Source organism: Chiloscyllium plagiosum, unplaced genomic scaffold (assembly GCF_037043375.1).
Source record: "Chiloscyllium plagiosum isolate Xiang-an unplaced genomic scaffold, Cpla_swu_hap1 HiC_scaffold_46, whole genome shotgun sequence".
In the NCBI taxonomy this organism is placed as follows: Eukaryota; Metazoa; Chordata; class Chondrichthyes; order Orectolobiformes; family Hemiscylliidae; genus Chiloscyllium; species Chiloscyllium plagiosum.
Window position 1 is genome coordinate 9,992,257 of NW_028270184.1, and position 25,206 is coordinate 10,017,462.

The window sequence follows — 25,206 nt, forward strand, 5'->3', positions numbered from 1 at the left end:
TCCGTGCAGTACATCTCTATGACTCTACGTGTGTGTGAGTGTCGGTTTGTGCGGGAGTGCGCTGGTGTGTGTGTAGGTTTGCGCTGGTGTGTGTGTAGGTTTGTGCGGGAATGCGCTGGTGTGTGTGTGGGTTTGTGCGGGAATGCGCTGGTGTGTGTGTAGATTTGTGCGGGAATGCGCTGGTGTGTGTGTAGGTTTGTGCGGGAATGCGCTGGTGTGTGTGTAGGTTTGTGCGGGAATGCGCTGGTGTGTGTAGGTTTGTGCGGGAGTGCGCTGGTGTGTGTGTAGGTTTGTGCGGGAATGCGCTGGTGTGTGTGGGTTTGTGCGGGAATGCGCTAGTGTGTGTGTGTGGGTTTGTGCGGGAATGCGCTAGTGTGTGTGTGTAGGTTTGTGTGGGAATGCGCAGGTGTGTGTGTGGGTTTGTGCGGGAGTGCGCTGGTGTGTGTGTAGGTTTGTGTGGGAATGCGCTGGTGTGTGTGTAGGTTGGTGTGGAAATGTGCGGGTGTGTGTGTGTGGGTTTGTGCGGGAGTGCGCTGGTGTGTGTGTGTAGGTTTGTGTGGGAATGCGCTGGTGTGTATGTAGGTTGGTGTGGAAATGCGCAGGTTTGTGCGGGTATGTGTGTGTGTGTGGGTTTGTGCGGGAGTGCGCTTGTGTGTGTGTGTAGGTTTGTGTGGAAATGCGCTGGTGTGTATAGGTTTGTATGGGAATAAGCAGGTGTGCGTGGGTTTGTGTGGGAATGCGCGTGTGTGTGTGGGTTTGCGGGATTATGCTGGTGTGTGTGTTGGAGTAGGTTTGTGTGGGAGTGAGGTGTGTGTGTGGGTTTGTGCGGGAATGCGCTAATATGTGTATTGGGAGTCGGTTTGTGCGGGTGTGCGCTGGTGTGCCTGTGGGTTTGTGTGGGAGTGTGCTGGTGTGTGTATTGGAGTCGGTTTGTGCGGACGTACGCTGGTGTGTGTGTAGGTTTGTGCGGGAGTGCGCTGGTGTGCGTGCGCGTTGGAGTAGGTTTGTGCATGAGTTGCCTGGTGTGTGTGTGTGGGTTTGTGCATGCGTTGCCTGGTGTGTGTGTAGGTTTGTGCAGGAGTGCGCTGGTGTGTGTGTGTGTGTGTTGGAGTAGATTTGTGCATGAGTTGCCTGGTGTGTGTGTGTGGGTTTGTGTGGGAGTGCGCTGGTGTGTGTGTGGGTTTGTGCGGGAGTGCGCTGGTGTGTGTGGGTTTGTGCGGGAGTGCGTTGGTGTGTGTGGGTTTGTGCGGGAGTGCGCTGGTGTGTGTGTGGGTTTGTGCGGGAGTGCGCTGGTGTGTGTGTGGGTTTGTGCGGGAGTGCGCTGGTGTGTGTGTGTGGGTTTGTGCGGGAGTGCGCTGGTGTGTGTGTGGGTTTGTGTGGGAGTGCGCTGGTGTGTGTGTGGGTTTGTGCGGGAGTGCGCTGGTGTGTGTGGGTTTGTGCGGGAGTGCGCTGGTGTGTGTGTGGGTTTGTGCGGGAGTGCGCTGGTGTGTGTGTGGGTTTGTGCGGGAGTGCGCGTGTGTGTGTGGGTTTGTGCGGGAGTGCGCTGGTGTGCGTGTAGGTTTGTGCGGGAGTGCGCTGGTGTGCGTGTAGGTTTGTGCGGGAGTGCGCTGGTGTGTGTGTGGGTTTGTGCGGGAGTGCGCTGGTGTGTGTGTGGGTTTGTGCGGGAGTGCGCTGGTGTGCGTGTAGGTTTGTGCGGGAGTGCGCTGGTGTGTGTGTGGGTTTGTGCGGGAGTGCGCTGGTGTGTGTGTGGGTTTGTGCGGGAGTGCGCTGGTGTGCGTGTAGGTTTGTGCGGGAGTGCGCTGGTGTGTGTGGGTTTGTGCGGGAGTGCGCTGGTGTGTGTGGGTTTGTGCGGGAGTGCGCTGGTGTGTGTGTGGGTTTGTGCGGGAGTGCGCTGGTGTGTGTGTGGGTTTGTGCGGGAGTGCGCTGGTGTGTGTGTGTGCGTGCGTGCGTGAGCCAGTTGTTCTGGCGTTACCCCTGTCAGAGGGCCAGCAGAGCACCTTCCTGCCTTGCTACGCTGCCTGCCTCTCTGCTGTCTGCTAACTCCGAGCTCTTTTGCTCAGCAGGAATGCCGCTGCTCCGGCAGGACTCTCCTGTGTCCGTCTACCTCTTCCCTGGCGAGAATAATCAGGAGAGGCCTCCATCCCAGGGCCCGTCGTGCCCGGACAGGATGGACGTGTACCCCTGCGAGGGGAGTGAGGCAGGGAGCGACTCCACCGACAATGATGACTTTTGCATATTGGATGCCCCGGGCATGGGAATCCCGGTAAGTTAGCGCCGCGTGAGCAAAGACTGGGCAGCCTTCCGAGCTCGACTGTGTCGTAGACATGCCTCGTGCGCGGAGAGAGCTCAAGATGAAGGGGAAGTTGGGACAGTCTTGCTTGGACGTTCAGGCTGCTCTGTCCTGAGAGACAGAGAGAGAGACGAGTGGCAGTGATGAACAGAAGTCCTGAGAGAGATTGATGGCTGTTCTGTTGTGTGAAGGGTGTGTCCCCCACTTCCCATGCGCCGCAGACTTGGGAGTTAAGTTTTGGACGGACTTGGGCTGGCTGGTCCAGTTCTCGCGGGCTCCAGAGACGGTCCGCTCACGTTTCTTCCCTCTCTCCCTCTTCCCCCCCCCCCCCGCTCCTCCACAGCCCAAAGACGGTGAGCCGGTGGTCTCCAAGCTGACGGGCGACTGCATCACCATCCGGGACGGCTACTTTGCCCGGCCCATCGGGAGCACCGACCTGCTGAAGGCCCCGGCCAGGTTCCCCGTGCCCGACACCCGCCTCATGCTGCGAGAGATCTCCGTCGTCTGGCACCTGTACGGGGGGAAGGACTTCGGCCCCCTCCGCCCATCCTCTGGGCACGGGCATTCTCCGAGGCAGGTTCAGTCGGGCCGACGGGGGGGCGGGTGGAGGGGTGTGGGGGAGGAGCGGTTAGATCGGTGCCCAGCTTCCAGTGGCCTCCCACCACGAAAGCTTGCGAGGCAGCGGTTCCCGGTGGGGTATGGTTCCAGGGTACAGCCTGTGTGCTGCAGATGGTCCCTCACTGACCCAGCTTAGTCAGGGCAAGGCACAGGAATGTGGGGACAGGCCGCCCGGCAGCAGCAACTACAGGAGGGGTCAGCTTTAACCGTAATGAATGGCGGGATAGGCTTCAGGGGCTGAATGGCCACCGCCCAGTTCCCTCTGGCCTTGGTCTCCTGACCCCACGTTCCGGCAGATTGATGGGTGTGACCCACAGGTTCACAAACACTCTCAGCCCGTTGCCACACTCCTGTACAGGATCAGGAAGAGGCCATTCTGCCCCTTTGTAGTGTTACTGTACAGGATCAGGAGGAGGCCATTCTGCCCCTTTGTAGTGTTACTGTACAGGATCAGGAGGAGGCCATTCAGCCCCTTTGTAGTGTTACTGTACAGGATCAGGAGGAGGCCATTCAGCCCCTTTGTAGTGTTACTGTACAGGATCAGGAGGAGGCCATTCAGCCCCTTTGTAGTGTTACTGTACAGGATCAGGAGGAGGCCATTCAGCCCCTTTGTAGTGTTACTGTACAGGATCAGGAGGAAGCCATTCTGCCCCTTTGTAGTGTTACTGTACAGGATCAGGAGGAGGCCATTCAGCCCCTTTGTAGTGTTACTGTACAGGATCAGGAGGAGGCCATTCTGCCCCTTTGTAGTGTTACTGTACAGGATCAGGAGGAGGCCATTCTGCCCCTTTGTAGTGTTACTGTACAGGATCAGGAGGAGGCCATTCTGCCCCTTTGTAGTGTTACTGTACAGGATCAGGAGGAGGCCATTCTGCCCCTTTGTAGTGTTCCTGTACAGGATCAGGAGGAGGCCATTCAGCCCCTTTGCAGAGTTCCGGTACATGAGGCGGGTGTGACGTGCCGGTGTGTATGCCATAACCTTGGCGTATTGTTGCAGGATGAGACCGGTGGCTGTCAGTGCCAGAGGTTCACCGTCCCGCTCAGCCTTCCCCAACCGTCCACAGAACACGTGGAGGACACAGGGTGGCTCCGGCCGCAACCACGAGATCCTGATGGAGATCCAGCTCACCAAGGTAGGCCGGCTCAGCCAGGGGAGAGGCTTGGGAGGGGGGTATGGGCATTGTGCCAGCACTGCCCGCCTGCATTCTCCACTCGACCCTCTGCACAATCAGCCCCTCGTTACTCACTGACCACTGGTCACCCTCTGGCCTCGACTGGACACTGGCGAGGGCGGGAGAGAAGGGAGACTGCCAGTGTGACGCCAACCCTCTGACCGTCCATTGCACTTTACACAAGTGGGTCACTGGTGTCTGCTCAAAGCTCAGGACATCAGCCCATAACCCAGAAGAACGGTCCAGTGCAGAACAGTCAGTGCTGAGGGAGTGCCGCACTGTCGGAGGTTGAGTGCTGAGGGAGTGCCGCACTGTCGGAGAGTCAGTACTGAGGGAGTGCCGCACTGTCGGAGGGTCAGTACTGAGGGAGGGCTGCACTGTCGTAGGGTCAGTACTGAGGGAGTGTCGCACTGTCGGAGAGTCAGTACTGAGGGAGTGCCGCACTGTCGGAGGGTCAGTACTGAGGGAGGGCTGCACTGTCGTAGGGTCAGTACTGAGGGAGTGCCGCACTGTCGGAGAGTCAGTACTGAGGAAGTGCCGCACTGTCCGAGGGTCAGTACTGAGGGAGTGCCGCACTGTCGGAGGGTCAGTACTGAGGGAGTGCCGCACTGTCGGAGGGTCAGTACTGAGGGAGTGCCGCACTGTCGGAGGGTCAGTACTGAGGGAGTGCCGCACTGTCGGAGGGTCAGTACTGAGGGAGTGCCGCACTGTCGGAGGGTCAGTACTGAGGGAGTGCCGCACTGTCGGAGGGTCAGTACTGAGGGAGTGCCGCACTGTCGGAGGGTCAGTGCTGAGGGAGGGCCGCACTGTCGGAGGGTCAGTACTGAGGGAGTGCCGCACTGTCGGAGGGTCAGTACTGAGGGAGTGCCGCACTGTCGGAGGGTCGGTACTGAGGGAGTGCCGCACTGTCGGAGGGTCAGTGCTGAGGGAGTGCCGCACTGTCAGAGGGTCAGTACTGAGGGAGTGCCGCACTGTCGGAGGGTCAGTACTGAGGGAGTGCCGCACTGTCGGAGGGTCAGTACTGAGGGAGTGCCGCACTGTCGGAGGGTCAGTACTGAGGGAGTGCCGCACTGTCGGAGGGTCAGTACTGAGGGAGTGCCGCACTGTCGGAGGGTCAGTACTGAGGGAGTGCCGCACTGTCGGGTGGTCAGTACTGAGGGAGTGCCTCACTGTCGGAGGGTCAGTACTGAGGGAGTGCCGCACTGTCGGAGGGTCAGTGCTGAGGAAGGGCTGCACTGTCGGAGGGTTAGTGCTGAGGGAGTGCCGCACTGTCAGAGGGTCAGTACTGAGGGAGTGCCGCACTGTCGGAGGGTCAGTGCTGAGGGAGTGCCGCACTGTCGGAGGGTCAGTACTGAGGGAGCGCCGCACTGTCGGAGGGTCAGTACTGAGGGAGTGCCGCACTGTCAGAGGGTCAGTACTGAGGGAGGGCTGCACTGTCGGAGGGTTAGTGCTGAGGGAGTGCCGCACTGTCAGAGGGTCAGTACTGAGGGAGTGCCGCACTGTCGGAGGGTCAGTGCTGAGGGAGTGCCGCACTGTCGGAGGGTCAGTACTGAGGGAGCGCCGCACTGTCGGAGGGTCAGTACTGAGGGAGTGCCGCACTGTCGGAGGGTCAGTACTGAGGGAGTGCAGCACTGTCAGTGGGTCAGTACTGAGGGAGTGCAGCACTGTCGGTGGGTCAGTACTGAGGGAGTGCAGCACTGTCAGAGGGTCAGTACTGAGGGAGTGCCGCACTGTCAAAGGGTCAGTGCTGAGGGAGTGCCGCACTGTCAGAGGATCAGTGCTGAGGGAGTGCAGCACTGTCGGGGGGTCAGTACTGAGGGAGTGCCGCACTGTTAGAGGGTCAGTGCTGAGGGAGTGTCGCACTGTCGGAGGGTCAGTGCTGAGTGAGTGCCGCACTGTCGGAGGGTCAGTGCTGAGTGAGTGCCGCACTGTCGGAGGGTCAGTGCTGAGTGAGTGCCGCACTGTCGGAGGGTCAGTACTGAGGGAGTGCCGCACTGTCGGATGGTCAGTGCTGAGGGAGTGCCGCGCTGTCGGAGGGTCAGTGCTGAGGCAGCGCCGCACTGTCGGAGGGTCAGTGCTGAGGGAGTGCCGCACTGTCAAAGGGTCAGTACTGAGTGAGTGCCGCACTGTCAAAGGGTCAGTGCTGAGGGAGTGCCGCACTGTCAGAGGGTCAGTGCTGAGGGAGTGCCGTACTGTCGGAGGGTCAGTACTGAGGGAGTGCCGCACTGTCGGAGGGTCAGTGCTGAGGGAGTGCCGCACTGTCGGAGGGTCAGTGCTGAGTGAGTGCCGCACTGTCGGAGGGTCAGTGCTGAGGGAGTGCCGCACTGTCGGAGGGTCAGTGCTGAGGGAGTGCCGCACTGTCGGAGGGTCAGTGCTGAGGGAGTGCCGCACTGTCGGAGGGTCAGTGCTGAGGCAGCGCCGCACTGTCGGAGGGTCAGTGCTGAGGCAGCGCCGCACTGTCGGAGGGTCAGTGCTGAGGCAGCGCCGCACTGTCGGAGGGTCATTGCTGAGGCAGCGCCGCACTGTCGGAGGGTCAGTGCTGAGGCAGCGCCGCACTGTCGGAGGGTCAGTGCTGAGGCAGCGCCGCACTGTCGGAGGGCCAGTGCTGAGGGAGCGCCGCACTGTCGGAGGGTCAGTGCTGAGGAGCGCCGCACTATCGGAGGGTCAGTGCTGAGGGAGCGCCGCACTGTCGGAGGGTCGGTGCTGAGGGATCGCCGCTCTGAGATGTTTAACTGGGTCTCTGTCTGCCCCGTTGGTAGATGTGAAATCTCCCACAGCTGGTGGAAGTGAGTGTGGTTCTGTCCCGTCGTGCAGCCAGTGCTGACACCTCGACGTACATCTGAGCAAGTCGGTGATGGCAGTGGGCACGAGGTTTCAGCAGTAACTGGGATGCTCGGGTGCGGGACAAGAGACGAGCGTGCACCTGTTTGTAGTCTTTGAGCTGATCTGCTGTTCTACCCTCCTCAACCCCCTCAGGTGAGTTTCCAGCATGAGACCTACCCTGCGCCTGCCACTGTGCCTGAGAAAGGTGCGACTGAGCCAGAGTTGGAGGAGCAGCCCATCTCGCGGCAGGTCTTCATTGTGCAGGAGCTGGAGATCCGGGATCGCTTAGCCACCTCGCAGATCAACAAGTTCCTTTACCTCTACACCAGCGAGAAGATGCCTCGGAGAGCCCACTCCAACATGGTGCGGACCTCAGCGACTCGGTTTGATGGCCGTTAGATTTCCCAGCATGCTCTGCTGGAGAGTCCTGGCGCCAATCCCTGAACTCCCTCCCTCGCGGCGCCCCGCTGCCTTCTCAAGGAGCGGTGAGGGACAGGCAGTAAATGCCAGGCCCAGCCCGTGACTCCCTCTCCCCACGAATACATTTTTAAAAAGAAGTTCTGGTGGTTGGAGTCTGTACGACCAGAGCGGTGCTGTATTAACCTGTTGCAGCCCTCTCTTGTCAACACAGGTTCTCATTGGGAGCCAGTCACATGACATCAGTTGCCTTCCAGCTTACATCCCAGTGATTGTTTTCCCAGAGTTGTCCTGCGATTCCCACTAGCGTTGACTGCAGTGCCAGTGGAAAGGGTGGGTGTGTGGGAATTGTTTTCCGAAAGATGTCCTGTGATTTTTACCTGGTCCAGGTAGTCAGCGACTGAGCTATGGTTAGAACTTGAACTTAGAAATGCTCCCCCTCAGCCTGTCCCCTCCCGTGGTTGGAGCAGCGATGAATGTGTTTCGCTCTGGCCCAAGTGTAATCAAGCCCAAATTCTCCGTATCTCCAAAAACCCACACTTCTCTCCCTCTCAGTCACTCCATTCCGTCTTTCCATTTCCCACCGATTTATCTTATGGGTTCATAGAATCCCTTACAGAGCAGATAGAGGCCATTTGGCCTATCAAGTCTGCAAGGACCCTCAGAATAGCATCCCATCCTATCCCTGTAACCCTGCATTTCCCACGGCCAACCCACCCCAGTCTTCGGACTGTGGGAGGAAAGCGGAGCACCCGGAGTAAACCCACGCGGATGCAGGGGAAGAATGTGCAAACTCCACGCAGACAGCCGCCCGAGGGTGGAATCGAACCTGGATCCCTGGCGCTGTGAGGCAGCAGTGCTAACCCACTGAGCCACCGTGCCATACATTTTGTGCGGCTGTCGTGGAGGTGTGGCCATCACAGTGAGGCACTGCCCTTTCCCACGATGCTCTATTGCAGCTCTCGTGGGCCCCAGCTGATGACTTGCCCAACCCGGGGGGCGTGTGTTGGCCTCAGGGGGCCCTCGCTGGTTGACGTGGCCCAGTCTGTTGACCCTCGGAGATGGTGGCTTTTAACCTGCGCCGTTAATCGGGGAGTCCTTCTGCGCAGCGTCAGAGCGATCACCTCCAACCCTCTTGTTCTCCACAGCTGACAATCAAGGCCCTGCACTTGCGCCCCGAGTCCGGACTCGGTGGTCCGGAATGCTGCCTCCGAGTCTCCCTCATGCCGTTACGCCTCAACATTGACCAGGTTAGTCGGCGGACTGTAACTGTAAACCCCCCCAACCAGTCATTCTCCAGTGAGCTCCATCGCCCTCACACCCACATCGCACCCGTCAACTTCACTCCACCCCTCCATCCCTGCACCCACCATTGTGCTACCTCAGCAGAAGGCTGCGATTCGGTGGCTCATGGGGTCAGGCCCCCCCGGATTACTCCACCGCAGCCCTGCAGTCGTGGAATGTTCATAGAATCACAAAAGTGTGGAAACGGGCCCTACAGCCCTGCAAGGCCACACCAACCCTCCGAAGAGTAACCCACCCAAGACCCATTCCCCTACGACTCTACATTTATCCCGAACTAATGCACCTAACCCACACATCCCTGGGCACTATGGGACAATTTAGCACGGCCAATCCATCCTAACCTGCACATCCCTGGGCACGATGGGACAATTTAGCACGGCCAATCCACCCTAACCTGCACATCCCTGGGCACTATGGGACAATTTAGCACGGTCAATCCACCCTAACCTGCACATCCCTGGGCACTATGGGACAATTTAGCATGGCCAATCCACCCTAACCTGCACATCCCTGGGCACTATGGGACAATTTAGCACGGCCAATCCACCCTAACCTGCACATCCCTGGGCACTATGGGACAATTTAGCACGGCCAATCCACCCTAACCTGCACATCCCTGGTCACTATGGGACAATTTAGCACGGTCAATCCACCCTAACCTGCACATCCCTGGGCACTATGGGACAATTTAGCATGGCCAATCCACCCTAACCTGCACATCCCTGGTCACTATGGGACAATTTAGCACGGCCAATCCACCCTAACCTGCACATCCCTGGGCACTATGGGACAATCTAGCAAGGCCAATCCACCCTAACCTGCACATCCCTGGACACTATGGGACAATTTAGCACGGCCAATCCACCCTAACCTGCACATCCCTGGGCACTATGGGACAATTTAGCACGGCCAATCCACCCTAACCTGCACATCCCTGGTCACTATGGGACAATTTAGCACGGCCAATCCACCCTAACCTGCACATCCCTGGGCACTATGGGACAATTTAGCAAGGCCAATCCATCCTAACCTGCACATCCCTGGACACTATGGGACAATTTAGCACGGCCAATCCACCCTAACCTGCACATCCCTGGGCACTATGGGACAATTTAGCACGGCCAATCCACCCTAACCTGCACATCTCTGGACACTATGGGACAATTTAGCACGGCCAATCCACCCTAACCTGCACATCCCTGGGCACTATGGGACAATTTAGCACGGCCAATCCACCCTAACCTGCACATCCCTGGGCACTATGGGACAATTTAGCACGGCCAATCCACCCTAACCTGCACATCCCTGGGCACTATGGGACAATTTAGCACGGCCAATCCACCCTAACCTGCACATCCCTGGGCACTATGGGACAATTTAGCACGGCCAATCCACCCAGTGCTAACCCACTGTGCCTCCCCTGTCTCATGCAGTCATTTTATCATTCTTTCTCTTTCTCCCCAGGATGCCTTATTCTTCCTGAAGGATTTCTTCACGAGCTTTGCGACCGGGATCAATCCCGTTATTCCTGTTGAAACAGCGACGGAAGGTGAGATTCTGGCCAGGGCGTGGAGCTGCTTTGCTCGGGATATTTGTGAGGGACCTGGAGGGCCTGGGGCAGAGGGTTCAGCCTGCCCCGTCAGCTGGCTGTGCGTAGGTGCGAGGGAGGGTTCTCACTGGGAGAAGAGGTCACCTCCAGGGTCCTGGCCAGCGTTTGCCCCACCAGCCCCGTAAAATAAAACCAGCCCAGGCACTTGATCATTCCTCTTACTGTATTGGCAGGTTTTAATCCAACTCTGCATCAACACTGGTGCTTGGCCTAAGCAACAGGAGTTCAAAGTTTGTGCGAAGATTTGTAGCTCGGGTGCTCGTTGTTGTGGTTCTGTTCGCCGAGCTGGGAATTTGTGTTGCAGACGTTTCGTCCCCTGTCTAGGTGACATCCTCAGTGCTTGGGAGCCTCCTGTGAAGCGCTTCTGTGTTGTTTCCTCCGGCATTTATAGTGGCCTGTCTTTGCCGCTTCTGGGCGTCAGTTCCAGCTGTCCGCTGCAGTGGCCGGTATATTGGGTCCAGGTCGATGTGCTTATTGATTGAATCTGTGGATGAGTGCCATGCCTCTAGGAATTCCCTGGCTGTTCTCTGTTTGGTTTATAATAGTAATGTTCTCCCCGTCGAACTCATGTTGCTTGTCATCTGCGTGTGTGGCTACTAAGGATAGCTGACAACCGGAAGCGGCAGAGACAAACCACTATAAATGCCAGAGGAAAGATCACAGATCACAGGAGGCTCCCAAGCACTGAGGATGCCACCTAGACAGGGGACGAAATGTCTGCAACACAAATTCCCAGCTCAGCGAACAGAACCACAACAACAGGAGTGTGCGGTATACTCGGGATGGGCTGAGTGGCCGCCTCCCTTGTAAAGCATGTGATTCGAGCCTCCTCTGCCGTTCGGTATGGAGCTCACGCCTGATGTGGAGTCCACCTCTATCCCACGTTGTTGCCCCCACGCCCTTACCTCCTCTGGTGTCCGAATCCCAGGATTGCGGCCTCTGAGGGAATACCTCAGCGGCCGAACGTGGAGGAAGAGGAAATGGGCAGGGAATTCTGAAACCTCAGCGCAAATACCCTCCTTGCCCTCGGTCTGAAAGGGGTCACTTTACCCGGAGCATGGCTGGTGCCAAGAACACAAGCAAGGAGCTCACTCGACTCGGCAACGTATGTTTTTGTACTAACCCACTCGCTGTCTCACCCTCTCCCTCTCCCGCGCTCTTGCTCTCTCGCTGGCTTGCTCCCTCCCTCCCTCCCTCCCTCCCTCCCTCCCTCCCTCACTCTCTCCCTCACTCTCTCCCTCCCTCGCTCCCTCGCTCCCTCGCTCCCTCGCTCCCTCCCTCCCTCCCTCTCGCTCTCTCGCCCTCTCGCCCTCTCTCGCCCTCTCTCGCCCCCTCTCGCCCCCTCTCGCCCTCTCTCGCCCCCTCTCGCTCTCTCGCCCTCACTCTCCCTCACTTTCCCTCCCTCTCCCTCTCTCCACCCGCCACCCACAGCCAAGCCTGAGGCCTGCCAGAGAGTGAGTGGAGCCCCGGACTCTGATTCCACCAGCCGGGACTCTGAGCCCGGTCAGTGCCTGCCTGAGATGACCGCCTCGATGGAGACGACCTTCAGCGAGCAGAGCTCCTCGTCCACTGCCTCCTCGTCCTCCGAGCAGCCAATCTATTTCAGGTACAGTGGTGACTGGGGGTTGGGGGGGAACACCATCCACCCCCTCCCCCTTCCTTCCCCGCTGTCGCGTACACCCTGGGCTGTGCAGTTCCTGTTCCATTTTCATGAGGCGTTCGATTGCAGGCGGGAGGTCCTGCCCTCGCCTGGAATGATTGTGCAATTAATCCCACTGCTCCCACGCTTTCCCCTCAGCTTCAAGAACGTATCTGCTTGAAGGCTACTGTGGAATCCGCTCGCTCCCATAGTGGCGTGCCCCTGCTGCGCCATTTAAACCAGAGCATGGCCGATCTGTTTGTGTTCCGAATCCCGCGTTCCTCGATTCCTCTCCCTCCTGATGCTGCCTGCCTTGCTGTGTCCCTCTCCCTCCTGATGCTGCCTGCCTTGCTGTGTCCCTCTCCCTCCTGATACTGCCTGCCTTGCTGTGTTCTCCCAGCCTCCTGATGCTGCCTGCCTTGCTGTGTCCCTCTCCCTCCTGATGCTGCCTGCCTTGCTGTGTCCCTCTCCCTCCTGATACTGCCTGCCTTGCTGTGTTCTCCCAGCCTCCTGATACTGCCTGCCTTGCTGTGTCCCTCTCCCTCCTGATGCTGCCTGCCTTGCTGTGTCCCTCTCCCTCCTGATGCTGCCTGCCTTGCTGTGTCCCTCTCCCTCCTGATACTGCCTGCCTTGCTGTGTCCCTCTCCCTCCTGATGCTGCCTGCCTTGCTGTGTCCCTCTCCCTCCTGATACTGCCCGCCTTGCTGTGTCCCTCTCCCTCCTGATGCTGCCTGCCTTGCTGTGTTCTCCCAGCCTCCTGATGCTGCCTGCCTTGCTGTGTCCCTCTCCCTCCTGATGCTGCCTGCCTTGCTGTGTTCCCCCTCCCTCCTGATACTGCCTGCCTTGCTGTGTTCCCCTCCCTCCTGATGCTGCCTGCCTTGCTGTGTCCCTCTCCCTCCTGATGCTGCCTGCCTTGCTGTGTCCCTCTCCCTCCTGATACTGCCTGCCTTGCTGTGTCCCTCTCCCTCCTGATGCTGCCTGCCTTGCTGTGTTCTCCCAGCCTCCTGATGCTGCCTGCCTTGCTGTGTCCCTCTCCCTCCTGATACTGCCTGCCTTGCTGTGTTCCCCCTCCCTCCTGATACTGCCTGCCTTGCTGTGTTCCTCTCCCTCCTGATACTGCCTGCCTTGCTGTGTCCCTCTCCCTCCTGATGCTGCCTGCCTTGCTGTGTCCCTCTCCCTCCTGATACTGCCTGCCTTGCTGTGTCCCTCTCCCTCCTGATGCTGCCTGCCTTGCTGTGTCCCTCTCCCTCCTGATACTGCCTGCCTTGCTGTGTCCCTCTCCCTCCTGATGCTGCCTGCCTTGCTGTGTTCTTCACCCTCCTGATGCTGCCTGCCTTGCTGTGTCCCTCTCCCTCCTGATACTGCCTGCCTTGCTGTGTCCCTCTCCCTCCTGATGCTGCCTGCCTTGCTGTGTTCCCCCAGCCTCCTGATGCTGCCTGCCTTGCTGTGTCCCTCTCCCTCCTGATGCTGCCTGCCTTGCTGTGTCCCTCTCCCTCCTGATGCTGCCTGCCTTGCTGTGTTCTTCACCCTCCTGATGCTGCCTGCCTTGCTGTGTCCCTCTCCCTCCTGATACTGCCTGCCTTGCTGTGTCCCTCTCCCTCCTGATACTGCCTGCCTTGCTGTGTTCCCCCAGCCTCCTGATGCTGCCTGCCTTGCTGTGTCCCTCTCCCTCCTGATACTGCCTGCCTTGCTGTGTCCCTCTCCCTCCTGATGCTGCCTGCCTTGCTGTGTTCCCCCAGCCTCCTGATGCTGCCTGCCTTGCTGTGTCCCTCTCCCTCCTGATACTGCCTGCCTTGCTGTGTCCCTCTCCCTCCTGATGCTGCCTGCCTTGCTGTGTTCCCCCAGCCTCCTGATGCTGCCTGCCTTGCTGTGTCCGTCTCCCTCCTGATGCTGCCTGCCTTGCTGTGTCCCTCTCCCTCCTGATGCTGCCTGCCTTGCTGTGTCCCTCTCCATTTCCTGATACTGCCTGCCTTGCTGTGTTCCCTCTCCCACCTGATGCTGCCTGGCTTGCTGTGTTCCCCTCCCTCCTGATGCTGCCTGCCTTGCTGTGTTCCCTCTCCCACCTGATGCTACCTGCCTTGCTGTGTTCCCTCTCCCTCCTGATGCTACCTGCCTTGCTGTGTTCCTCTCCCTCCTGATGCTGCCTGCCTTGCTGTGTCCCTCTCCCTCCTGATGCTGCCTGCCTTGCTGTGTCCCTCTCCCTCCTGATGCTACCTGCCTTGCTGTGTCCCTCTCCCTCCTGACGCTGCCTGCCTTGCTGTGTCCCTCTCCCTCCTGATGCTACCTGCCTTGCTGTGTTCCCTCTCCCTCCTGATGCTGCCTGCCTTGCTGTGTTCCCTCTCCCTCCTGATGCTGCCTGCCTTGCTGTGTTCCCTCTCCCTCCTGATGCTGCCTGCCTTGCTGTGTTCCCTCTCCCTCCTGATGCTGCCTGCCTTGCTGTGTTCCCTCTCCCTCCTGATGCTACCTGCCTTGCTGTGTTCCTCTCCCTCCTGATGCTGCCTGCCTTGCTGTGTCCCTCTCCCTCCTGATGCTGCCTGCCTTGCTGTGTCCCTCTCCCTCCTGATGCTACCTGCCTTGCTGTGTCCCTCTCCCTCCTGACGCTGCCTGCCTTGCTGTGTCCCTCTCCCTCCTGATGCTGCCTGCCTTGCTGTGTCCCTCTCCCTCCTGATGCTGCCTGCCTTGCTGTGTCCCTCTCCCTCCTGATGCTGCCTGCCTTGCTGTGTCCCTCTCCCTCCTGATACTGCCCGCCTTGCTGTGTTCCCCAAGCCTCCTGATGCTGCCTGCCTTGCTGTGTCCCTCACCCTCCTGATACTGCCTGCCTTGCTGTGTTCCCCCTCCCTCCTGATACTGCCTGCCTTGCTGTGTCCCTCTCCCTCCTGATACTGCCCGCCTTGCTGTGTTCCCCAAGCCTCCTGATGCTGCCTGCCTTGCTGTGTCCCTCACCCTCCTGATACTGCCCGCCTTGCTGTGTCCCTCTCCCTCCTGATGCTACCTGCCTTGCTGTGTTCCTCTCCCTCTTGATGCTGCCTGCCTTGCTGCGTCCCTCTCCCTCCTGATGCTGCCTGCCTTGCTGTGTCCCTCTCCCTCCTGATGCTGCCTGCCTTGCTGTGTCCCTCTCCCTCCTGATGCTGCCTGCCTTGCTGTGTTCCCCCTCCCTCCTGATACTGCCTGCCTTGCTGTGTCCCTCTCCCTCCTGATACTGCCCGCCTTGCTGTGTCCCTCTCCCTCCTGATACTGCCTGCCTTGCTGTGTTCCCCCTCCCTCCTGATACTGTCCGCCTTGCTGTGTTCCCCAAGCCTCCTGATGCTGCCTGCCTTGCTGTGTCCCTCACCCTCCTGATACTGCCCGCCTTGCTGTGTCCCTCTCCCTCCTGATGCTGCCTGCCTTGCTGTGTTCCCCAAGCCTCCTGATGCTGCCTGCCTTGCTGTGTTCTCCCAGCCTCCTGATACTGCCTGCCTTGCTGTGTCCCTCTCCCTCCTGATGCTGCCTGCCTTGCTGTGTCCTTCTCCCTCCTGATGCTGCCTGCCTTGCTGTGTCCCTCTCCCTCCTGATACTGCCTGCCTTGCTGTGTCCCTCTCCCTCCTGATGCTGCCTGCCTTGCTGTGTCCCTCTCCCTCCTGATGCTGCCTGCCTTGCTGTGTTCCTCTCCCTCCTGATGCTGCCTGCCTTGCTGTGTCCCTCTCCCTCCTGATACTGCCTGCCTTGCTGTGTCCCTCTCCCTCCTGATGCTGCCTGCCTTGCTGTGTCCCTCTCCCTCCTGATGCTGCCTGCCTTGCTGTGTCCCTCTCCCTCCTGATACTGCCTGCCTTGCTGTGTCCCTCTCCCTCCTGATGCTGCCTGCCTTGCTGTGTCCCTCTCCCTCCTGATACTGCCTGCCTTGCTGTGTCCGTCTCCCTCCTGATGCTGCCTGCCTTGCTGTGTCCCTCTCCCTCCTGATGCTGCCTGCCTTGCTGTGTCCCTCTCCATTTCCTGATACTGCCTGCCTTGCTGTGTTCCCTCTCCCTCCTGATGCTGCCTGCCTTGCTGTGTTCCCTCTCCCTCCTGATGCTGCCTGCCTTGCTGTGTTCCCTCTCCCTCCTGATGCTGCCTGCCTTGCTGTGTCCCTCTCCCTCCTGATACTGCCTGCCTTGCTGTGTTCCTCTCCCTCCTGATGCTGCCTGCCTTGCTGTGTCCCTCTCCCTCCTGATGCTGCCTGCCTTGCTGTGTCCCTCTCCCTCCTGATGCTACCTGCCTTGCTGTGTCCCTCTCCCTCCTGACGCTGCCTGCCTTGCTGTGTCCCTCTCCCTCCTGATGCTACCTGCCTTGCTGTGTTCCCTCTCCCTCCTGATGCTGCCTGCCTTGCTGTGTTCCCTCTCCCTCCTGATGCTGCCTGCCTTGCTGTGTTCCCTCTCCCTCCTGATGCTGCCTGCCTTGCTGTGTTCCCTCTCCCTCCTGATGCTGCCTGCCTTGCTGTGTTCCCTCTCCCTCCTGATGCTACCTGCCTTGCTGTGTTCCTCTCCCTCCTGATGCTGCCTGCCTTGCTGTGTCCCTCTCCCTCCTGATGCTGCCTGCCTTGCTGTGTCCCTCTCCCTCCTGATGCTACCTGCCTTGCTGTGTCCCTCTCCCTCCTGACGCTGCCTGCCTTGCTGTGTCCCTCTCCCTCCTGATGCTGCCTGCCTTGCTGTGTCCCTCTCCCTCCTGATGCTGCCTGCCTTGCTGTGTCCCTCTCCCTCCTGATGCTGCCTGCCTTGCTGTGTCCCTCTCCCTCCTGATACTGCCCGCCTTGCTGTGTTCCCCAAGCCTCCTGATGCTGCCTGCCTTGCTGTGTCCCTCACCCTCCTGATACTGCCTGCCTTGCTGTGTTCCCCCTCCCTCCTGATACTGCCCGCCTTGCTGTGTTCCCCAAGCCTCCTGATGCTGCCTGCCTTGCTGTGTCCCTCACCCTCCTGATACTGCCCGCCTTGCTGTGTCCCTCTCCCTCCTGATGCTACCTGCCTTGCTGTGTTCCTCTCCCTCTTGATGCTGCCTGCCTTGCTGCGTCCCTCTCCCTCCTGATGCTGCCTGCCTTGCTGTGTCCCTCTCCCTCCTGATGCTGCCTGCCTTGCTGTGTCCCTCTCCCTCCTGATGCTGCCTGCCTTGCTGTGTTCCCCCTCCCTCCTGATACTGCCTGCCTTGCTGTGTCCCTCTCCCTCCTGATACTGCCCGCCTTGCTGTGTCCCTCTCCCTCCTGATACTGCCTGCCTTGCTGTGTTCCCCCTCCCTCCTGATACTGCCCGCCTTGCTGTGTTCCCCAAGCCTCCTGATGCTGCCTGCCTTGCTGTGTCCCTCACCCTCCTGATACTGCCCGCCTTGCTGTGTCCCTCTCCCTCCTGATGCTGCCTGCCTTGCTGTGTTCCCCAAGCCTCCTGATGCTGCCTGCCTTGCTGTGTTCTCCCAGCCTCCTGATACTGCCTGCCTTGCTGTGTTCCCTCTCCCTCCTGATGCTGCCTGCCTTGCTGTGTCCCTCTCCCTCCTGATACTGCCTGCCTTGCTGTGCCCCTCTCCCTCCTGATACTGCCTGCCTTGCTGTGTTCCCTCTCCCTCCTGATGCTGCCTGCCTTGCTGTGTTCCCTCTCCCTCCTGATGCTGCCTGCCTTGCTGTGTCCCTCTCCCTCCTGATACTGCCTGCCTTGCTGTGTTCCCTCTCCCTCCTGATGCTGCCTGCCTTGCTGTGTTCCCTCTCCCTCCTGATGCTGCCTGCCTTGCTGTGTCCCTCTCCCTCCTGATACTGCCTGCCTTGCTGTGTCCCTCTCCCTCCTGATACTGCCTGCCTTGCTGTGTCCTTCTCCCTCCTGATACTGCCTGCCTTGCTGTGTCCTTCTCCCTCCTGATGCTGCCTGCCTTGCTGTGTCCTTCTCCCTCCTGATACTGCCTGCCTTGCTGTGTCCCTCTCCCTCCTGATGCTGCCTGCCTTGCTGTGTTCCCCCAGCCTCCTGATGCTGCCTGCCTTGCTGTGTCCCTCTCCCTCCTGATGCTGCCTGCCTTGCTGTGTTCCCTCTCCCTCCTGATGCTGCCTGCCTTGCTGTGTTCCCTCTCCCTCCTGATGCTGCCTGCCTTGCTGTGTCCCTCTCCCTCCTGATGCTGCCTGCCTTGCTGTGTCCCTCTCCCTCCTGATGCTGCCTGCCTTGCTGTGTTCCTCTCCCTCCTGATACTGCCTGCCTTGCTGTGTCCCTCTCCCTCCTGATACTGCCTGCCTTGCTGTGTCCCTCTCCCTCCTGATGCTGCCTGCCTTGCTATGTCCCTCTCCCTCCTGATACTGCCTGCCTTGCTGTGCCCCTCTCCCTCCTGATACTGCCTGCCTTGCTGTGTCCCTCTCCCTCCTGATGCTGCCTGCCTTGCTGTGTCCCTCTCCCTCCTGATACTGCCTGCCTTGCTGTGTCCCTCTCCCTCCTGATGCTGCCTGCCTTGCTGTGTTCCCCCAGCCTCCTGATGCTGCCTGCCTTGCTGTGTCCCTCTCCCTCCTGATGCTGCCTGCCTTGCTGTGTCCCTCTCCCTCCTGATGCTGCCTGCCTTGCTGTGTCCCTCTCCCTCCTGATGCTGCCTGCCTTGCTGTGTCCCTCTCCCTCCTGATGCTGCCTGCCTTGCTGTGTCCCTAACCCTCCTGATGCTGCCTGCCTTGCTGTGTCCCTCTCCCTCCTGATACTGCCTGCCTTGCTGTGTTCCCTCTCCCTCCTGATACTGCCTGCCTTGCTGTTTTCCCCCAGCCTCCTGATGCTGCCTGCCTTGCTGTGTTCTTCACCCTCCTGATGCTGCCTGCCTTGCTGTGTCCCTCTCCCTCCTGATGCTGCCTGCCTTGCTGTGTCCCTCTCCTTCCTGATGCTACCTGCCTTGCTGTGTCCCTCTCCCTCCTGATGCTGCCTGCCTTGCTGTGTCCCTCTCCCTCCTGATGCTGCCTGCCTTGCTGTGTTCCTCTCCCTCCTGATGCTGCCTGCCTTGCTGTGTCCCTCTCCCTCCTGATGCTGCCTGCCTTGCTGTGTCCCTCACCCTCCTGACGCTGCCTGCCTTGCTGCGTCCCCCCAGCCTCCTGCATGCCTCCCTTGGATTCCAACATCTGCAGTTTTTATTTTGTCTCTAACTGAGTAGAGTGGACACTTTAAGTCCACACTACCTTCAGCAGTTAACCTGGCTATTACCCTCTGGGAATTGAAGTGAACTGGTTAGCGCCTGGAAGTAGGTGGGGCAGTAGTGACACATGCTAATAGTCCGTCTCTGTCTGTCTGTCTCTCTCAGGGAATTCCGATTTACCTCAGAAGTACCAATCTGGTTGGACTATCATGGAAAGCATGTAACCATGGATCAAGTGAGTGACTACTCGTTAGCTAAGTTGTTTGGGCCATGACTGATTTCTCTTGTTCACCCTGTCTGAGATACCTGCTTTCTTAGCTGGCAGCTCTGACTGGGAGTCCGTGCTCTGGCTTTCGGCTGACTCCCAAGGGTGTGTTGGTGTAGTGATTATTTAAACAGAGCTAACACTGGACAGAATCTGTTTGAACAATGCCCGACAGCAAACAGTTCGATTAGATTCCATGCAGTGTGGGAACTGACCATTTCGCCCAACAAGTCCACAACGACCTTCCGAAGAGTATCCCACCCACACCCATTCCCCTACCCTATATTTACCCCTGACTGATGCACCGAAAACTATGGATAATTTAGCACGGCCAGTCCGTCCTGACCTGCACGTCTTTGGACTGTGGGAGGAAACCGGAGCACCCGGAGGAAACCCACACACAGACACAGGGAGAATGTGCAAACTCCACACAGACAGTTGCCCAAGGCGGGAATCAAACGCAGGTGCCTGGTACTGCAAAGCAGCAGTGCGAACCACTGAGCCACCGTGCCGCCCATCTTAAATCAGAAAAATACAGAATTTTATCGACAAAATCTATATACACAGTGCACTGCAGCAACCAGTCTACAGAATCTATATCAATAAAGCACTGCAGGAACCAGTCTACAGAATCTATATAAACAGTGTACTGCAGCAACCAGTCTACAGAATCTATATCAATAAAGCACTGCAGGAACCAGTCTACAGAATCTATATAAACAGTGCACTGCAGCAACCAGTCTACAGAATCTATATCAATAAAGCACTGCAGGAACCAGTCTACAGAATCTATATACACAGTGTACTGCAGCAACCAGTCTACAGAATCTATATCAATAAAGCACTGCAGGAACCAGTCTACAGAATCTATATAAACAGTGCACTGCAGCAACCAGTCTACAGACTCTATTTAAACAGTGCACTGCAGGAACCAGTCTACAGAATCTATATAAACAGTGCACTGCAGCAACCAGTCTACAGAATCTATATAAACAGTGCACTGCAGCAACCAGTCTACAGAATCTATATAAACAGTGTACTGCAGCAACCAGTCTAGACTCTATTTAAACAGTGCACTGCAGCAACCAGTCGACAGAATCTATATAAACAGTTCACTGCAGCAACCAGTCTACAGAATCTATATAAACAGTGCACTGCAGCAACCAGTCTACAGACTCTATATAAACAGTGCACTGCAGCAACCAGTCTACAGACTCGATTTAAACAGTGCACTGCAGCAACCAGTCTACAGACTCTATATAAACAGTGCACTGCAGGAACCAGTCTACAGAATCTATATAAACAGTGCACTGCAGCAACCAGTCTACAGAATGTATATAAACAGTGCACTGCAGCAACCAGTCTACAGACTCTATATAAACAGTGCACTGCGGCAACCAGTCTACAGAATCTATATAAACAGTGCACTGCAGCAACCAGTCTACAGAATCTATATAAACAGTTCACTGCAGCAACCAGTCTACAGACTCTATATAAACAGTGCACTGCAGCAACCAGTCTACAGACTCGATTTAAACAGTGCACTGCAGCAACCAGTCTACAGACTCTATATAAATAATGCACTGCAGCAACCAGTCTACAGATTCTATATAAATAATGCACTGCAGCAACCAGTCTACAGAATCTATATAAATAATGCACTGCAGCAACCAGTCTACAGAATCTATATAAACAGTGCACTGCAGCAACCAGTCTCCAGAATCTATATAAACAGTGCACTGCAGCAACCAGTCTACAGAATCTATATACACAGTGCACTGCAGGAACCAGTCTACAGAATCTATATAAACAGTGCACTGCAGCAACCAGTCTACAGACTCTATATAAACAGTGTACTGCAGCAACCAGTCTACAGACTCTATATAAACAGTGTACTGCAGCAACCAGTCTACAGAATCTATTTAAACAGTGCACTGCAGCAACCAGTCTACAGACTCTATATAAACAGTGCACTGCAGCAACCAGTCTACAGAATCTATTTAAACAGTGCACTGCAGCAACCAGTCTACAGACTCTATATAAACAGTGCACTGCAGCAACCAGTCTACAGACTCTATATAAACAGTGCACTGCAGCAACCAGTCTACAGACTCTATATAAACAGTGTACTGCAGCAACCAGTCTACAGAATCTATATAAACAGTGCACTGCAGCAACCAGTCTACAGACTCTATATAAACAGTGCACTGCAGCAACCAGTCTACAGACTCTATATAATATAAACAGTGCACTGCAGCAACCAGTCTACAGAATCTATATAAACAGTGCACTGCAGCAACCAGTCTACAGAATCTATATAAACAGTGCACTGCAGCAACCAGTCTACAGACTCTATATAAACAGTGCACTGCAGCAACCAGTCTACAGAATCTATATAAACAGTGCACTGCAGGAACCAGTCTACAGACTCTATATAAACAGTGCACTGCAGCAACCAGTCTACAGACTCTATATAAACAGTGCACTGCAGCAACCAGTCTACAGAATCTATATAAACAGTGCACTGCAGCAACCAGTCTACAGACTCTATATAAACAGTGCACTGCAGCAACCAGTCTACAGAATCTATATAAACAGTGCACTGCAGGAACCAGTCTACAGAATCTATATAAACAGTTCACTGCAGCAACCAGTCTACAGAATCTATTTAAACAGTGCACTGCAGCAACCAGTCTACAGAATCTATTTAAACAGTGCACTGCAGCAACCAGTCTACAGAATCTATATAAACAGTGCACTGCAGGAACCAGTCTACAGAATCTATATAAACAGTTCACTGCAGCAACCAGTCTACAGAATCTATATAAACAGTTCACTGCAGCAACCAGTCTACAGACTCTATATAAACAGTGCACTGCAGCGACCAGTCTACAGAATCTATATAAACAGTGCACTGCAGCGACCAGTCTACAGAATCTATTTAAACAGTGCACTGCAGCAACCAGTCTACAGAATCTATATAAACAGTTCACTGCAGCAACCAGTCTACAGAATCTATATAAACAGTGCACTGCAGGAACCAGTCTACAGAATCTATATAAACAGTGCACTGCAGCAACCAGTCTACAGAATCTATATAAACAGTGCACTGCAGCAACCAGTCTACAGACTCTATATAAAGAGTGCACTGCAGCAACCAGTCTACAGAATCTATATACACAGTGCACTGCAGCAACCAGTCTACAGAATCTATATAAACAGTGCACTGCAGCAACCAGTCTACAGAATCTATATACACAGTGCACTGCAGCAACCAGTCTACAGACTCTATATAAACAGTGCACTGCAGCAACCAGTCTACAGACTCTATATAAAGAGTGCACTGCAGCAACCAGTCTACAGAATCTATATAAACAGTGCACTGCAGCAACCAGTCTACAGAATCTATATACACAGTGCACTGCAGGAACCAGTCTACAGAATCTATATAAACAGTGCACTGCAGCAACCAGTCTACAGACTCTATATAAACAGTGCACTGCAGCAACCAGTCTACAGACTCTATATAAAGAGTGCACTGCAGCAACCAGTCTACAGAATCTATATAAACAGTGCACTGCAGCAACCAGTCTACAGAATCTATATAAACAGTGCACTGCAGCAACCAGTCTACAGAATCTATATACACAGTGCACTGCAGGAACCAGTCTACAGAATCTATATAAACAGTGCACTGCAGCAACCAGTCTACAGACTCTATATAAACAGTGCACTGCAGCAACCAGTCTACAGACTCTATATAAAGAGTGCACTGCAGCAACCAGTCTACAGAATCTATATACACAGTGCACTGCAGGAACCAGTCTACAGAATCTGTATAAACAGTGCACTGCAGCAACCAGTCTACAGACTCTATATAAACAGTGCACTGCAGCAACCAGTCTACAGAATCTATATAAACAGTGCACTGCAGCAACCAGTCTACAGAATCTATATAAACAGTGCACTGCAGCAACCAGTCTACAGACTCTATATAAACAGTACACTGCAGCAACCAGTCTACAGAATCTATATAAACAGTGCACTGCAGCAACCAGTCTACAGAATCTATATAAACAGTGCACTGCAGCAACCAGTCTACAGACTCTATATAAACAGTGCACTGCAGCAACCAGTCTACAGAATCTATTTAAACAGTGCACTGCAGCAACCAGTCTACAGACTCTATATAAACAGTGCACTGCAGCAACCAGTCTACAGAATCTATATAAACAGTGCACTGCAGCAACCAGTCTACAGAATCTATATCCACAGTGCACTGCAGGAACCAGTCTACAGAATCTATATAAACAGTTCACTGCAGCAACCAGTCTACAGACTCTATATAAACAGTGTACTGCAGGAACCAGTCTACAGAATCTATATAAACAGTTCACTGCAGCAACCAGTCTACAGAATCTATATAAACAGTGCACTGCAGCGACCAGTCTACAGAATCTATATAAACAGTGCACTGCAGCAACCAGTCTACAGAATCTATTTAAACAGTGCACTGCAGGAACCAGTCTACAGACTCTATATAAACAGTGCACTGCAGCAACCAGTCTACAGACTCTATATAAACAGTGTACTGCAGGAACCAGTCTACAGAATCTATATAAACAGTTCACTGCAGCAACCAGTCTACAGAATCTATTTAAACAGTGCACTGCAGCAACCAGTCTACAGAATCTATTTAAACAGTGCACTGCAGCAACCAGTCTACAGAATCTATATAAACAGTTCACTGCAGCAACCAGTCTACAGAATCTATATAAACAGTGCACTGCAGGAACCAGTCTACAGAATCTATATAAACAGTGCACTGCAGCAACCAGTCTACAGACTCTATATAAACAGTGCACTGCAGCAACCAGTCTACAGACTCTATATAAAGAGTGCACTGCAGCAACCAGTCTACAGAATCTATATACACAGTGCACTGCAGCAACCAGTCTACAGAATCTATATAAACAGTGCACTGCAGCAACCAGTCTACAGAATCTATATACACAGTGCACTGCAGCAACCAGTCTACAGACTCTATATAAACAGTGCACTGCAGCAACCAGTCTACAGACTCTATATAAAGAGTGCACTGCAGCAACCAGTCTACAGAATCTATATAAACATTGCACTGCAGCAACCAGTCTACAGAATCTATATACACAGTGCACTGCAGGAACCAGTCTACAGAATCTATATAAACAGTGCACTGCAGCAACCAGTCTACAGAATCTATATAAACAGTTCACTGCAGCAACCAGTCTACAGAATCTATTTAAACAGTGCACTGCAGCAACCAGTCTACAGAATCTATATAAACAGTGCACTGCAGCAACCAGTCTACAGACTCTATATAAACAGTGCACTGCAGCAACCAGTCTACAGAATCTATATAAACAGTGCACTGCAGCAACCAGTCTACAGAATCTATATAAACAGTGCACTGCAGCAACCAGTCTACAGAATCTATATAAACAGTGCACTGCAGCAACCAGTCTACAGAATCTATATAAACAGTGCACTGCAGCAACCAGTCTACAGACTCTATATAAACAGTGCACTGCAGCAACCAGTCTACAGAATCTATATAAACAGTGCACTGCAGCAACCAGTCTACAGAATCTATATAAACAGTGCACTGCAGGAACCAGTCTACAGACTCTATATAAATAGTGCACTGCAGCAACCAGTCTACAGAATCTATATACACAGTGCACTGCAGCAACCAGTCTACAGAATCTATATAAACAGTACACTGCAGCAACCAGTCTACAGAATCTATATAAACAGTGCACTGCAACAACCAGTCTACAGAATCTATATAAACAGTGTACTGCAGCAACCAGTCTACAGACTCTATATAAACAGTGCACTGCAGGAACCAGTCTACAGACTCTATATAAACAGTGCACTGCAGCAACCAGTCTACAGAATCTATATAAACAGTGCACTGCAGCAACCAGTCTACAGACTCTATATA

General features: G+C 55.4%; 1 protein-coding gene across 1 annotated transcript in view; it reads left to right on the forward strand.

Moving 5' to 3' along the window:
• The window catches only part of atg2a (autophagy related 2A), a 210,814-nt gene that overhangs the window by 146,877 nt on the left and 38,731 nt on the right, over positions 1-25,206 (forward strand). The window contains exons 30-37 of the mRNA XM_087983599.1: positions 2,064-2,263; positions 2,634-2,863; positions 3,906-4,041; positions 7,057-7,266; positions 8,469-8,570; positions 10,090-10,174; positions 11,666-11,840; positions 19,121-19,190. Of these exons, the coding sequence (XP_087839725.1) occupies positions 2,064-2,263; positions 2,634-2,863; positions 3,906-4,041; positions 7,057-7,266; positions 8,469-8,570; positions 10,090-10,174; positions 11,666-11,840; positions 19,121-19,190 (1,208 nt within the window). The remainder of the gene's footprint in view (positions 1-2,063; positions 2,264-2,633; positions 2,864-3,905; positions 4,042-7,056; positions 7,267-8,468; positions 8,571-10,089; positions 10,175-11,665; positions 11,841-19,120; positions 19,191-25,206) is intronic.